The sequence below is a fragment of the Lissotriton helveticus genome, chromosome 8 (assembly GCF_964261635.1).
Source record: "Lissotriton helveticus chromosome 8, aLisHel1.1, whole genome shotgun sequence".
NCBI lineage: Eukaryota > Metazoa > Chordata > Amphibia > Caudata > Salamandridae > Lissotriton > Lissotriton helveticus.
The window spans coordinates 1,033,117,587-1,033,132,761 of NC_136069.1; the positions used below are offsets into that span (position 1 = coordinate 1,033,117,587).

Below are 15,175 nucleotides of genomic sequence, written 5' to 3' on the forward strand. Positions count from 1 at the left end.
TATTTTGGGAACTCAACCTGCTATTATTTTAGATACAGATGAGGTCCAATATTGATGCAGTATAGGTTTCTCTGTTACGTGAGCTTAATATATGAATAAGGGAATTAGAGAAACCACTATCCCTTGTCTCTACTTTGTGGGTATACGCAGTGACAGGGTGACAGGTGCAGCAACACAAGTGACATTAGCAGTACTGGGGTACTTTTAAAGCCCACCTCGGTCAGTTGGAATGAGGGCAAATATTACCACTGCATTGGCTGTGTCAAAAGAGAAGAAGGGGGGCTTGAAGGGTGACTTCACAGGAGACACCCAGAAATCCAGTGATCAGCTGTCCTCCTTCACCTCCTCGTAGCTCGCTCCCATCTCTGAGTGTGATGCATGCGGGTTAGCACAACAACATGGGGCGGGCTACAAACAACTCAACCAATTGACCCAGTGCCAACGGAAAGAAAGAATTGATGTATTTGTGTAAAGACAGTCACACATGATAAATTAACATACATTTCTGGAAAACATGATGTAGGTATTTCTAAGTGTTCCATTTCAGAAAGGTTTAAGGGTACACCTAGATGATGAGTCTATTAAGACGGTGCATTCTTCAGGAATGCTATTACACATAACTGAATTAGTAAAATGCATTCATGGATGAGGTGATTTTGAGAAATTGGAAAACTAATGGGCAAAGAAGGCTGAAAAGAAAATGAAGCAATTGGGGTAGATGAAGCACACAATCAATCACAGACTGGTTCATTGGATGAAGGCGAAGTTTCGGCTTATCCTGTCAGAGAAATACAGGAAGGAGCATATGTTCATGTGTCTTGGAGCACCAATTTTCCAAAGTTAAGCAATAAGCCCATGCAGTGGTACACACAAGTTGTTAGATTTGTTAACATTTCAAAAGTGCTGTGGATGGATTTGAATACATTCTGACACTGTAGTGCCGAATGATTTGTGGGCTGAATGCAAAGTTGCTCTACAATGGCCCTGTGAAGAGCCAATGAGAGATGCCTGCACTAATGCACCATATTATGTAGCCATGGAGTACTATGAAGCAGTGATTACTTTCCTGAAAAGCAAGGTGCCTCCAAAAAACATTGATTCAATGAAGATTAAAAGATGTGCCAAATCTGCTCCCGCAACAGCGACAATGCTTTGGTTCTGCTACATGCAGACAGGAGATGCATCGGTTTGTCTGAAGCAAGCGTCTGGATCCAGTTCCAGAGGGCCAGGCACGGAAGCAGGTGGTGAGACTTGATATCTCCGAGTCTCAGAAACAGGATGCAAGCCAACAAGCCCTTGGAAACAGGGCCGGACTGGAAATCTAAAGCAGCCCTGGCAAATTTTGCCAGACCAGCACCCATAGGTTGCATAATGAGTGCAGGGAGCGAGTCTGACCACTCCAAGTAGGGTTTGGGAGGGTTCTCCCCCAAGAAAATATGGGCGAAAATGGCAAAAAGTGCATTCTATGACACATTTTTCAATATATATTCAATTTAAGGCATGGTAAATGAAAGCCTTATAGTGCACTAGGATACAACAATCTTTATTGGGGTCATTCAATGGTGCCTTCACTAAAACCTTTTAACAGTGTCCCTCATCTCTCCATAGCCCCTCTCTCATGTATTTAATATGTTTTCTAGCATTTCTCATACTAGATTATGGTGCGGGAGCACTTTATATCAAGCACGCATAGAGACAATGAATAATATATGTGTAAATCAGTGTAAAGAAAATTTTACATACGACAGAGGACACTAAGAGGTGTCGGCATTTTTTAAGACTACTTAGGCTGGATAAGAACAAACTTGTAATTCAAAATGTAACACAGTGGTTAGGGTTACATTTTCTAATAAGAATTTATTTCTACCTAAACAAAGCTTTTCAGAAACATTAGGATAATGAAAGACTGGAAAAAACATAACTTTCTAACCTGTACCATATAGTTTTCATGCATCACTTTGATGGTAGTTAATAGCTCACTGTGCTAGATTACTATTGTAACATATGAACTGCACAGTAACAAAAGGATATTTTGTGACAAAAGCAGTAACCTACAGAGCTATGCACATAAAATAAATGTATGTGATCTGCGTGGCACACATTCTTTGCAGCAGGCACATTAACCCTCTGTGCTACCTTATGGATGAGTTCAAACTGCCAATAGACAAAACTCCAGCTCACTCCAGCAGGAAGATTAATCTCCAGAGATATCTTGACACGTTTATTGTTGATTGATTTACAAAGAACTCGGCAGCCACTGCTTTAAAAACACAGGGAGGCTAGAAACAAAGATGAGTGCTGTGCTGGTTATGCTGTGACGCGAAAGACAATGGTCCTAGACCTAATTTCAAGAAAGAATTTAATCACAACCTACAATACTACTATAATGAATTATTTGCTGAGCCCAAACCCTGTTGGCTCACAGTAATTGAATACACATAGTTGTCTAAAGCACAACAACCACAAACTTATTTCTGTACAAAGGTTTTTTATTCCCTTAAGTTTATGCAACAGTATATTATTTACTGTAATTAGCAGTGAGGGACAGGAAAAAAGGGTTGCTCCAATGGAACGTGCAGAGCAGAAGAGTGCTCTAGCTGTGTAAAGGGTGAAAAGGATTCAGATAATGTGGTGAAAGAAAGATTATTAAAAATAACTCATTGGTTAGACCGATTGGTAATTCTCAGTTTTAGTTCTCCTGGCCTCATTTGAATATTTAAAAAACATTCGAATAATTAAGTTACACAATACAATTCATGTGTGGCACGTTACGGTCAGGGACTCCTGGTCCATGTTAGATGTAAATGGGCGTCAACGTTTCAGCCCGTCTTGGGGCACAAGGGTAACTGGGGGATTTCGGCCTACCTAAGGCTGTCAGGTCTAACTAACAATATGTATATTAAACTTTAAGACTGCCTGGCACTATATTTACTTTGAAAACGTGTATTTAAAAGCCTTAACTTACACATTATCAGTGTAAGGGTTGTGTGTCCCAGGTGCACGTTTCTTCTGTTTTTATTACATTCATTGAACACGGGTAAGGCTGAACCACAAACTGCCCCCTGTGACAGCCGCCCGTCCTGAGCGGATGGAGTGCAAGCAGCTCGTACCCTGGAGGGTAATATTCACATCACGTTTTTGTTGTTGTTGTAATTATTCAAAGTTACCGGAATAACAAAGTTCTACTGTCAAGCAGCTTACAAGTCTTTACTTAAAGTGAAGTGGTGTAATTATACTCGGGCCAAGATAAATCTAAAGTCCGAGAGTGGTCTTTGATTAATCTGTCGATTTACGTCAGAGAAACTGTACACAGTCAGCAGGCCTCAGACCACATCCTTGCATACTCTCAAGAGAGAATACCAGAACGAGTGGGCAGCAAAACGTCCAATTAACCTTTGCCTGTGTGATAAAGCTGCACACTGACTGGGCTGATGTTTCTAACCCCTTTGCCACAGCACTGTCACAGTTCACGTGATGCAGGGGGCTGCATCCTCGTTACTTAGCCAAGTAAATCTCTATTAAGCTATCTAGAAAAAAGACTTACTTGTCAATCCTAGTTATTTAGACATTAGTCTACTGCGTTTTGGGCAGTTATGCAACCCATTTATTTCAGCTTCTCATCCTACAGCTTTTCAGGAAGTCTGAGCAGGCATCTGCAATTAACTGCACCTCCTGTAGTGAAACGAAATAAATAAATTCCCAGGGAAGGCAACCTGCGATTAAATGCAGAATTGTTCCTGGATAATGAAACTAAAAGTGTCTTCACATTTGCCAAGAAATAAGGGGACAGTGAGAGGGGTCACTGAAGGGAGAGAAAGATTTAGAGTGCTAGCTCGCTTATTTTCTTCACAATTATTTATAAATAATGTGAGTGAAAAGCAACATGATTGTCTTAATCTGTAAAGTGTTTTGGATATAAGCTTTTGTAAGACACTATCTGGGACATGAAATGTGTCGTGTTTGAGTCGCAGTCTGTACTGCTTTTGACAAGTGAAACATGGAACTGCTACCTATATGCTCACCACTTCAAGTGGCCGCTACCTTTTGTCACAATATGTTTTACAAATCGATTCAAAGACCCCCTGTCTCAGATACATCTGGAAGACAGAGCTCGGTGCTTTTTTTCTTTCCGTTCTCCCATTTCAATTTTGTAATTTTTTTTGTCATTCTTGGGTGTTTAAACTGTTTCTACCGATTACAACAATTCATTACAAATAGTACCTTTTTGTGTCAATAAACCGTCTGTATTGTTCTATTAAAATAGTAGGATTATTTTTAAATTTAAAATATGTATTGAAAGTGCCTGGGCACCATGTTTAGGAGATGGTTTATTTTCTGTTTTTCTTGCATATTCTTGGAGTACAAATTTAAAAGAAATGTAACTATTGCGTCAGCCAGACCTATTGGTTTAGCCAAAGATCGTTGGAAGTGATGTTTGTGGCCAGAATAATTGTTGTCAGGAACTGCCTTCCACATTATTAGTTTCACCAATATAACTCCTTCCTGGGAGTCATTATGGTATTTACACGAATGCCTTCGCTGTGAAAAAGGGGCATGCCATATTTTTGTTGATGGCTGGCAATTTCAAAACCTGAATAATCCTACCATTTTTGGGCACAGAACGTTTGCATGTATGTGACAGCAGCATCAGGGTGAGAGCAGCATCAGGGGTGGAGGGTTGGCCCTTTGTGAGGTAGCCCACTGCTCTACCCTAGACCTGAGGGTGCATCTCTGTACCCCTTCTCTCTTATACTGTGAAGGTGTCTCGAAAAGAAGAGACTTTAAGGTGTGCACGTCAGCTGGCTTACGAAAAGTGCTCAGATAAGCTTGCGTCTTTTAGCTCTCAAGGCCAGCAAGAGTTACTGTCACTCAGTACCTCTGCAGTGGGAGGCCATTCCTTCCTGTCAATGTCACTCTGCTACTTAACGCTGCCATGTAAAACAGAAAAGAAGTTAAAAAGAAAAAAGTATGACACAATGTACCAGATATTGGCCATGGTGTGGCAACTATCAAGTAGAAGGACAGCACCAAAACACCAGTATCCAAAAGCTGCCATTGTCCAATGTCAAAACCTTCTTCAGGAGAGGGTGGATGTATTGGTACAGATTTTAGTTGATCAGCTACACTTTGTGTATCCTATTACTTTTCTAAGGCATATATGCCAACACTCCTAAATTAGTGCATCCGCGCTTATAATGACTTTTTACTTTACTCCTGCTTAAACCTTCCGTTGATTCAATACAGTTAATAGCGAAATTAAATTCCCTCTATTGTCATCCCCAAATCTCCCTTTTATTGTTCTCAAATGTTTGCATGCATGCTGTAAGAACTTTCTTATTAGAATTACACTTTTTTTTAGCAAGCTTAGTCCTAAACTTAATTGAAAATGGGCATTGAGTGTGAACACCAGTGAAATAAGAAAAACCGCCATGTTTGTGTAACTTCTGGCCACCGCTGGGAGTCAAATTTCAATTTGTGAACACAAGTATAAAACTGGTCCACTAAACTCAGTCCTTTTTTCTGCTACCTCGGAAACACAGAAAAAAACAGAAGGGAATGTTTGCTGGGTAGCATCAAACAGTAGAGCAATATTTTCTAGAAAATTCACAGTGTAACTCTTGCATTAAAGTATCCATTCTTTACAAAAAAATGTGTGATGGCCAGCGGATTTCAGCTATGATATGCCAAGTTTGCTCTCGCAACATTTATGAAAATTTTTTATATCCTTGTTTAATGCTAAAAGAAATAGTTCTGCAGAAAATATACTTCATAGAAAAAAATCATCCAAAATATACGTTTTGTAGAGAAAAGTTCAGCATACATTTTCCAATTGATTATGCTAATATACATGAAATATGACTCGCAATCTGCGGGTTATGTTTGTCTCGAGGAGGATCTCACAGAGACGTAATTAATTAAGAGGAAAAAAAACTGCATGGAAGAAGACAAACTAGGAAAGTATGCAAAGGTAGAGCTCCAAGTAGACGGCATTTGAAAAAACATCATACATCCCACTGTCAGCAGTAACAATATTAAAATGAACGTGATATACTATAAAACTAATTCCACCAAGCAACAACAACCATTGGTCTAATCACTAACCTTGGAATTCTGGAGCAGCGTGATGCCTAGGATAAAGCTAATATGCATTATCAGGAGTAGTAAGAGCTATATAAATGCAGGTACAGTAGAATATATTGCTTGAGCCATTGGAAGGCATGTAAGTAAGTATTCTCCAGTTTACAAAATCTTCCATCCTCCCACTCAGGCGAACCTCTTTGTCTATAAATGCCATTTTCATTGTCGCCTTAAAATGTGATACTGTGCCATTTTGAAAACTAAGAAGTGGAATAAATTCAAACCATTTTGGCCAATTTCTTTTAAGTACATCTTACGGATAACAGTTACATTTTTCAAGACTCACCGAAATCTGGCCGTTGATGATAACCTCCTCTGAAAACCGGACTTTGACAGGGTTTGACTTCAACCTCGCTTTCTTCGCTGCGCTGATAAATGCTGATTTGGGAGACTGCAGAGAAAGAGGTATAGCTGTTGGTTCAAATCAAATCAAATCGACTTTATTCACATTTTTTAAATGCACAAAAGTACAAATATTGAATATACAGCAGATAAACAGATGTTGGTTAACAAGTGCATGTCATTGGACAAGAACAAGAACAGACTCTAATCGTAAAATCCAGCCAGAAATCAGGATTTGCTTTGCGTTAGAGAAAGTAGCATTAACAGATTATATTATATACTCAAAGACAAAATCTGCACCTGGCAACAAAAGCAGAAGGACGATGTGTATCAGTTTCTGACAAAATCACAATGCCTACAATGTCTACAAAGTGGAGAAGTGTGGCTCAATGGTTAGAGCGGCAGACCCTGATGCAGAAATCTGGTCCGGGACCAGGGTTTAATTCCCGCCTTGGTGGGTCTTGGGCTCAATTTCCTCGGACCTGATAATTCTCGCCTCGGTGCCTATTCTAATCATGAGTCCCACTATGCAACTCTGGGCAATAGCTTGCTTAATCTCCACAACGGCTACACCTTGGGAGTGCCCAGGAGTGGGCACTTCACAGGGAAAGGCCAGGAAGGGTTTCTCAGCGGTATTCGTACAAGCGCCGAGAGGCCTCCGGGTAGTCGTGTGCTATACAAGTACCTCTACCTCTACAGCACATGCTCTAACTCAGTAATTCCGCAAGTATATGATCGTGTGTTGCAACAGATGCTTCTAATATGGCAAGTGCAATATCTAGGGGTCTATTATGATGTAGGGCGGATCGCCACCTCCTGTATGGCGGTGGCGATCCGCCCTGCATCATCTCCCGCCTGCCTCCCATTTCCCCCGCCATATTAAGACGGGAAGACCGTCCGCCGCTTTTCCGACGGCTCGGCTGGGCAGAAAAGGGTTGCATATGATGGGGGTGTCTGCTAGACACCGCCAACCATAATAGGGTGCCAGCAGGAAGCAGACTTTCTGTGGTGGCATTACCGCCACAGTAAGGCAAGCGGATTCCTGGGTTGGGGGCCCGTAGCGGGCCACCAGGATTTGGGGGTGGGGGAAGCACATGGGGGTACCTATGGTACCCCCCAGCATTTGCATGCACAATGTGGCAGGCAGTGCGCGGTGCCTGCCACGTTGTGCTGCCAATGCACACAGTGCAGCCACAACACTGTGAGCACCGCCCGCCACAATGTTGTGCATGGGGGATGTCACCGTGGCAGTGGCATCCTAATAGCCGGTGCGGGACCGCCGCACCACTGGCGGCCAGTCCCAGCACCGCTAGGGTGGCCATCCTAATAGGCCCCCTAGTATTTTCAATTTAAATCTACAATTGGTTTGAATGATAACATAATTGCAATCAGTAGTGGAATAGAAACAAGAGTATGGAGTAATAGTACTGGCTTTTAATACAATGTCTTTCAAGGTGCATTTTTAGTTGTTTAAAACTGTATTACATTAATAACTGAGTTACAGCCGGCCTATATAAGAGAATGTGTTAGTTAAAGTATCGCTAATGATCTGTTTCTGTTCTTCTTCAAACACAATGTGTACATCCCAAATTATTTTTGGGGATGAATAATGGCACTAGATTAATAAATAGAGAGGATATTACAAAAATTTCTGAAAAGACACATTGTAGAGATTCAGAAGTGATTGGATCAATACATCTCTTTATATATGCAACGAAACTAAAAGTCAGCATTATGGACCACAAGGAAGGAGCTTAGGCCTGGAGGTTCTAAATATCAGATGGAGAGACAGGCATAGAGATGTATTCATTTTTTTAAACGTTTTAATTTAATTTTTAGAGTTTATATAGCGCGAACTAGACCCGAAAATATCTGGTATCAGAGCGCTTTACACATATCACCAGTTTCATTACAAGAGGACACATTCATTTTTTGTTAGGCACAGGGAGATTAAGTGATTCGCCCAGAATCACAGGATGTTGAGCGTCGTTGCCGAGACTTGAACCCAGTTTCCAAGCCTTGACGTCGACAGCTCTAGCCGTATAGCTACATCCTCACCCCTCTCTCCTTGCTTTGTGAAATTTATAAATTTACTTATAGCCTTACATAATTCATGTTGTCACCCAATATTTAGGAGCATTTTACTTGTAAGTCTAGATGGATTCCTACTATATGGTTAAGAGGAAAAATTCAAAAGGTAAATGATGTGCAGTAACCGTGGACTGACTGATTTCCATGGCCAGATTTACAAAGCCATTGCATGCACAACAACACAAGGAAAAGCAGGGGCTTAGGTGGGAATTACTAAGTCACGTAGAGCCACCTTGTGTGACTCTGTGTGGCTTATTAAATCTAGAGTAACACAAGGTAAAGCAAATCACTGATGTGCATGGATGTTGTCGTATTCCCAGATTTATAAAGACTTGAAAACTTGTGCAAATATCTTAGTGGTATGCCTTCCCAACAGAGAAATATCTTTATTTCCTCTTTCTACATGTGCTGCATTTTGCAACACATGCAGAAAGAGTAAAATGCCTCAAAGGATTGCTTTTTGTGCAGGAAGGTGTCCCTTCCAGCACACAAATAATCCTGCCTGTAACACAGGCAACCTTGCTCCATGGTGCAAGGCTTCCTGCACTGGCGATATGCAGCACTCAGTGCGCCAGCCAGCTGCGGCCGGTAGAGGGAGTACCGGCTGGGTGGTGACGTGGGGAGGGGGAGGGGGAGGGTGGGGGGTAGTAATGTATGGATTACGGACTTTAAAAGGTAAGTAAACATAAAAATAAATAAAACGAATTTTGCCGCATACACTGCATCGCATTTGGTGATGCAGTGTGTGCAACGAAATTCGTTTTATTTATTTTTATGTTTACTTACCTTTGAAAGTCCGTAATCCATACATTACTACCCCCACCCTGCCCCTCCCCCTCCTCACGTCACCGCAAGGCCGGTACTCCCACTACCGGCCGCGGCTGGCGCCAGCGCAGGAAGAGAGTGGGAACGCATCATATTTTAGTAGATATCCTGCTTTCTCCCTGTTTCGCAGTGCTGTAAGTTGTAATGCTTTGTTGTCTTGCGTTACCTTTTGATAAATCTGTCTCCATGTTGCCCTAACCATATGGGATTCCTAGGATACGAAGACACAGTGGGCCTCATTTATGAGGCCGTGCGTCACTTTTACGCTGCCGGTGCGTCACTTTTTGTGACGCACCAGCAGCGTAAAAAATGTGCCTTGTTGCACCATGTTTACAAAGTGACACATCTAGGTAGATGCGTCACTTTGTAAACCCCTGCGCCACATTATACCTGCGCCAGGTATAATGTATGCAAGGGGGGGCATTTTGACGCAAGAAAGGGTCGTAGAAGTGACGCAGTGAAATCTATGAGATTTCGCTGCGCCACTTCTAGGACACAAATGCGTCAATTTCTTACGCCTGCCTCACAGCAGGCGTAAGACTGACGCAGGCCCTTTCACATGGGACTTGCCCCATGTGAAAGGATGCATTGCTGGAGTTGCGTCACTTTTGTGACACACTCCAGCAATGCGTCACTTTTGCGCCATACAGACACGTCAGAAATACTGACGTATGTGTAACTCCTTGCGCAATAATGCGTCATACTGTAAATATGACACATCTTTGGTGTCACAAGGAGGGCGCAGTAAAAAGTGACGCATCGCTGTTTTCATGCAGCGATGCGTCACTTTTCATAAATGAGGCCCAGTGAGAGGAACATTGTCTACAAATCTTAGTTAAGAATGAGCGGTCCAATTCAGTTAAAACAGATGCATTTTGCCATCATTCTCTTAAAGGACTGTGATCCTGTTTTTGTGAAAATGCCTTGACCTCCAGCACCCCATTACACAGCCCCAACCCAAACCACAACAAATATATTTGATGTGGCTAATGTGTAGTATTTTGTCCTGAAAGTGGTACAGATGGTGCAAAAGGTTGCACCTGCTACACTTATTTTTATTAGAAGTTCAGTTGAGTGTTTGCCCATTATTAGTTTTGCTGTTTACAGTGGTGAAATTGATCTAATCTTGTATATTTGAAAACCACTTTAACAACCGAATATCCGAAAACACTTTGAAAGAAACACATCAATAAGTTGATTAACGGATCTTCACAGTGGCCTGAGTCAAATTTGTCATTTTGAGGTGTCTTTGTTAATTAAGTCTCGAAGTATTTAATTAGTCACGTTCATACGCACAAAGGAGCAAAAAGAATTGTGTTTTTGTCTTGTTCTCCCTGAAGAACATATATCTAGCGCTAAGTTTAAAGAACCCTCCGGTAATTTCTAATTGAGGCAACATTTGCCGATCCTCGAATGTGGTGCTCCCCATCCATATACCGTTCAAAAATCCTTTGTAAATAGGTCAAACGAAGTAAGTTAATATTCTTTCTCCTTGTTCCCAGTTTAGGAATTATTTCCCAAACAAATCCTAATTTGCAATAAAATAAAAAAACATTCTAGGTTTCTTTTGTATATCCTTCATTTCTTGCAAGAACTCCTTTGTACACAGGAACATGGAAAGAGATTGGTGGAAATGATCGCTGTAAAAGTTTACAACTTGTGGAGTGAGCCCCACACTTTACTGTTTTTTACTAGAATTATAATTCTGTGCACAGTGACACTTCCATTCAATGTCACAATGCATATGATCTTCCGCTACAGATATAAGGTACTACTGGATACACCCAATTGGCTATTTAATAGGGACATGTTCCACTGGCGTCAGAAATTCACCAGTGGCATGGAAGTTAAATATCAACAGTGGGATGCAGTTGCTGTGTTCTTTTACACCATCCAAATTATTGACTAAAATACACCTCAAAACAACACCATTAGATTCTGTCTGTCTGTAGTAAACACAAAATAGAGGAAAGTGCACCGTGATGTAGAAAATCCTTATTTCATACATTGGCTAAATCATTCCTAAGTGTCCCGTGTTAGTCATAAGGATTGTCTGCTTCAGGAATGAAAGTGGGCATGTTAAATATTAAAGAAAGGAATGTCCCCACAGTGAACAGTTATCAAAGCTGTTTGTCACTATGTTGGAAAAGACGATTTTTTTCTATGAGAGGGCACACTTGTGAAAAAAGGTCTATTTTCATAATTATGCATTGGAAAGGAGTAGAAACGTTCTCAACATTTCTTTTTAGTAATTTATCAAAAATCTAGCTCAATAGTGAAAGTGGATTTTTGGAAAAATAAAAAGTCCAAGGGGTGCACTCAAAATATTAGACAGGAATACACAAATTCTTCAGAGTGAGACTTGCTACCTTGTTGTAATTTCTGTTCAGTAAACACTATTATATACTTGACATTTCTGATTGCAGAGGCCTGCTAACCAGTCCCAAGAAACACTGTCAGAAGAATGGGCTAAACATGGTACCAAGACTTTTTCAGGATATCTCAGACAGCAATTCTCCATCAATACCAATATCAACTGTAACACCAGATATGTTGTATATATTATACAATGCCCTTGCAACAGCCAGTATGTGGGCAGTACCATCAGGGCCCTAAAAGAACGCATCAGGGAACATGCCCCAGCCATCCTGCAACAAGATGCGCGTTACCCTATGGCAATACATATGGCAACATGTCCCACACAAGGGGCAACGAAAACATTCAGTCTCTTTGGGATTGAAGTCCCTGAGACCAATGTAAGAGGTAGAAACCGTGAACTAAGACTCAGACGCCAAGAAGCGACCTGGATTATGCGTCTGAACATGGTCAAATACGGACAAAATTCTGACCATGAACTTCATTACTTTCTGGGTCCCTGAACCACATGACAATCTATGTTAACTACTGTAATCCTCTTTTTTTAGGCAACGATTTACTTATCTATGACCTCTGGTAACCATATATATTATGCCACAGCAAATTCAACTATGCGTTATAGATGTCGACTGTAACTGTTTGGTTATAAAATGCAACTAATATGAAACTAAATGAGAAGACACATTTTCTAATCTATTTGCCTGTCCCCTAGCCACTCTTTTCGTTTCTTCTTTTTCTCTTTATACACATCCTTTTCCTTTTCTCTCACATGAGGTTGTCAATTACAGGCCCCTCACTTGCCATTTTCTACATGTATATTCCGTTACTCAGGTTATTTGAGGATCATGAATTTACCTATCACGTTTCCATAGTCCTTTTTTCATTTCACACGAAACCGTCACTGTGCCCCTTTGTTTATTTCCATGGCTGATACTCTACCTGACTCTAGGTTACCATTCTAGTCTTTTGCCATTCCTACTTGTTGAAATAGTCTGACTCAGAGGCAAGTTTCTTTCCGTATCCGGAAAACTACGTCATAGCTCTCTGAGAGACTGGCCTACAGGTAAGCCCCTCGACCACACAGACTTTATTTTCATTATTTAATGCTATTTGTGAATTTGTAACTACGGTTGTGCTTCACCCCGCAGCCCGTTTCACGCAAGACGGCATTACTTGCCGATTCTTGGGGATTTTAACTTTATACTTCGGCTCCACGATTGATACTACGGCTGCAGTGGGCCTTTTGTTTGTTTGAACACTACCCGACTAGGACCGGGTTGGAATTATCACCGGTACCCAGGTGAGTGTTTTTGTTGCACATATTAAGGCATTATTTGCTTGTACTGCTATAGTGTTTTGCGAGTTTTTAATGGATTAGTCCTGAGATTATGTTTTTTGATTTCCCATTTCTACAGATAGCGCGCCATTGCACGTTCTTCAGGTATCCCTCCTCCACTTTTCTGTCTTATGATTAATCTTATCGGTCTACCTAACCCTTTACTCTATTCTTTATATTACCTTTTTGTCATTCCTGACTATCTTCAATTCCTTGCTCTATGTGTTCATTTTTAGGTGACCGCCAGAAGGAGATTATTGCCGCATTTATATTGTGTGTTTTTCTACATAGTATTTTAAATTGATATGTCCTACAGACCTTAAGATTTGGTTCCTACCTGCTGCAACAATGAACGTTCTTTCTTGTGACTGAGGTTCTTCTTTTTTTCCCCCATAAGAACTTCTTTCCACAGGACAAGGAGGCGCGGCACTCCCCATGCTATTATGCCACATTATATAGACATCCAGAGTGGCCGTATAGATATCCATAGTGGCCATGGTTTTTGTGATATACTTTTGATGTATTTTTGTGAGATATGTATCATTAATATTTATTTATTTAAATATTCACTCACCCTGTCCACTCACCATTCAGTCCATATTTGACAATTTGGCATGATGTTCTTTCTCCACAGATATAAACAATGATCTGCGGTTAGACTCACCTGTACATACTTAACTCTATGTTTTCCTCCGTTATATATATATATTTTTTCCTTCTTGCTCTTTTTCTATTTTTCCAAACACCACAGCTCTTACCAGGTGTTATCTTGTTCTACTATATGATTTTAATATGGTCAGACATGCTTAGGTTTTTTACTATTGTTTTTCACACACATTTTCCTTTTGGGGGTTTTATTTATTTTATGTATTTATTTTTACTAAGAACTGATTCACCATTTATGTACCCACCCCACTTTGTTTGGTTTCCACGAGCACTTGGTGTCCCTATTGCTCACAGTCATGAAAGTTTATGATTTCCTTTTGTGACACCATTATTGTACTACCCTTTCTTGTATCTCCCCCAGCCCTGAAGAATCACGGGTATTTCCCGTATTGACGAAACACGTGTCGGCTGGTGCATGTTCTTTGGATCTCCTGGATAGGAGTTCCTTTCTGACTCATAAAAACTATTTTATTTGAAAAGAATCATTGGTGTGCGATTTTATCATTCCATTACGTATGTGATTACTCTCACAGTATAATTTACTCCCAAGTGTGCTCTGGGCTTTGTTCACTGTCAGAAGAATCTGTCCATTGGCTAGTGCGGGTTAAACAAATAATCTATTTAAATTTATCCGAAATTAAATGAAAGGAAATGAAAAAGGGATTGCTTAAGTATGAGGCTACTCACAAGAGTTGTCCTGGCGCTATGTGGAATGCAAGGAGTTCTTATGGAAGTTTATTCCAGGCTTGTGGGCCCAGAAAGGCAAAAGATTAGACTGACCATAGGAACCATGGCCAGATGGCAGCTCAAAGAACAATAGTTTCCAGGATTCTCTTGGGGTCGTAGCAGAGTATCCTGGAGGACAGATAACCTGGACCAGAGTGATTCAGCACTCTGTCCATTAAGAGAAAGATTTTGAATAAGCTGCACTTATTCACAGGAAGCCAATGCAGTTTCCTCAGACGCGGAGAGACACTGACTCGTGTTGAGAGGTTAGGCACAAGACAAGCAACCGCCTTTTGAATAATTTGCACATTCGTCACCAGGTACTGTGGGAGACCTGCATACAGGGTATTGGCATAATCCAACCTGGACATAGCCAAGGCCAGGACCACTGTTTTCCTCATGGGGACAGAGACGAAATACAGGAATGTATGCTGTACGCAAAAGACCAAAACACCTACTACCTACCATGTTTATTTGATTGTGAAAGGTCATGTGTTTATTGATCTTAACTTGAAAGTTTTTCACAGTATCAACTTGCAAGTTGGGCAGAGAGGCGCCATCTGACCAATGCACTTGGAGGTTTATGTTGAAATTATGACAGAAACTGAGAACCTCTGTCTTTTAGGTATTTCACTTAATTTGGTTGGTATTCATCCAATGAAAAAATGCAGATGA

General features: G+C 40.9%; 1 protein-coding gene across 2 annotated transcripts in view; it reads right to left on the bottom strand.

The window, feature by feature from the left end:
- The window catches only part of FRMPD4 (FERM and PDZ domain containing 4), a 1,388,782-nt gene that overhangs the window by 211,048 nt on the left and 1,162,559 nt on the right, over positions 1 to 15,175 (bottom strand). For both annotated transcript variants that reach the window (XM_078657870.1, XM_078657873.1), the window contains exon 6: positions 6,425 to 6,529. In XM_078657870.1, coding sequence (XP_078513996.1) covers positions 6,425 to 6,529 — 105 coding nt within the window. The remainder of the gene's footprint in view (positions 1 to 6,424; positions 6,530 to 15,175) is intronic.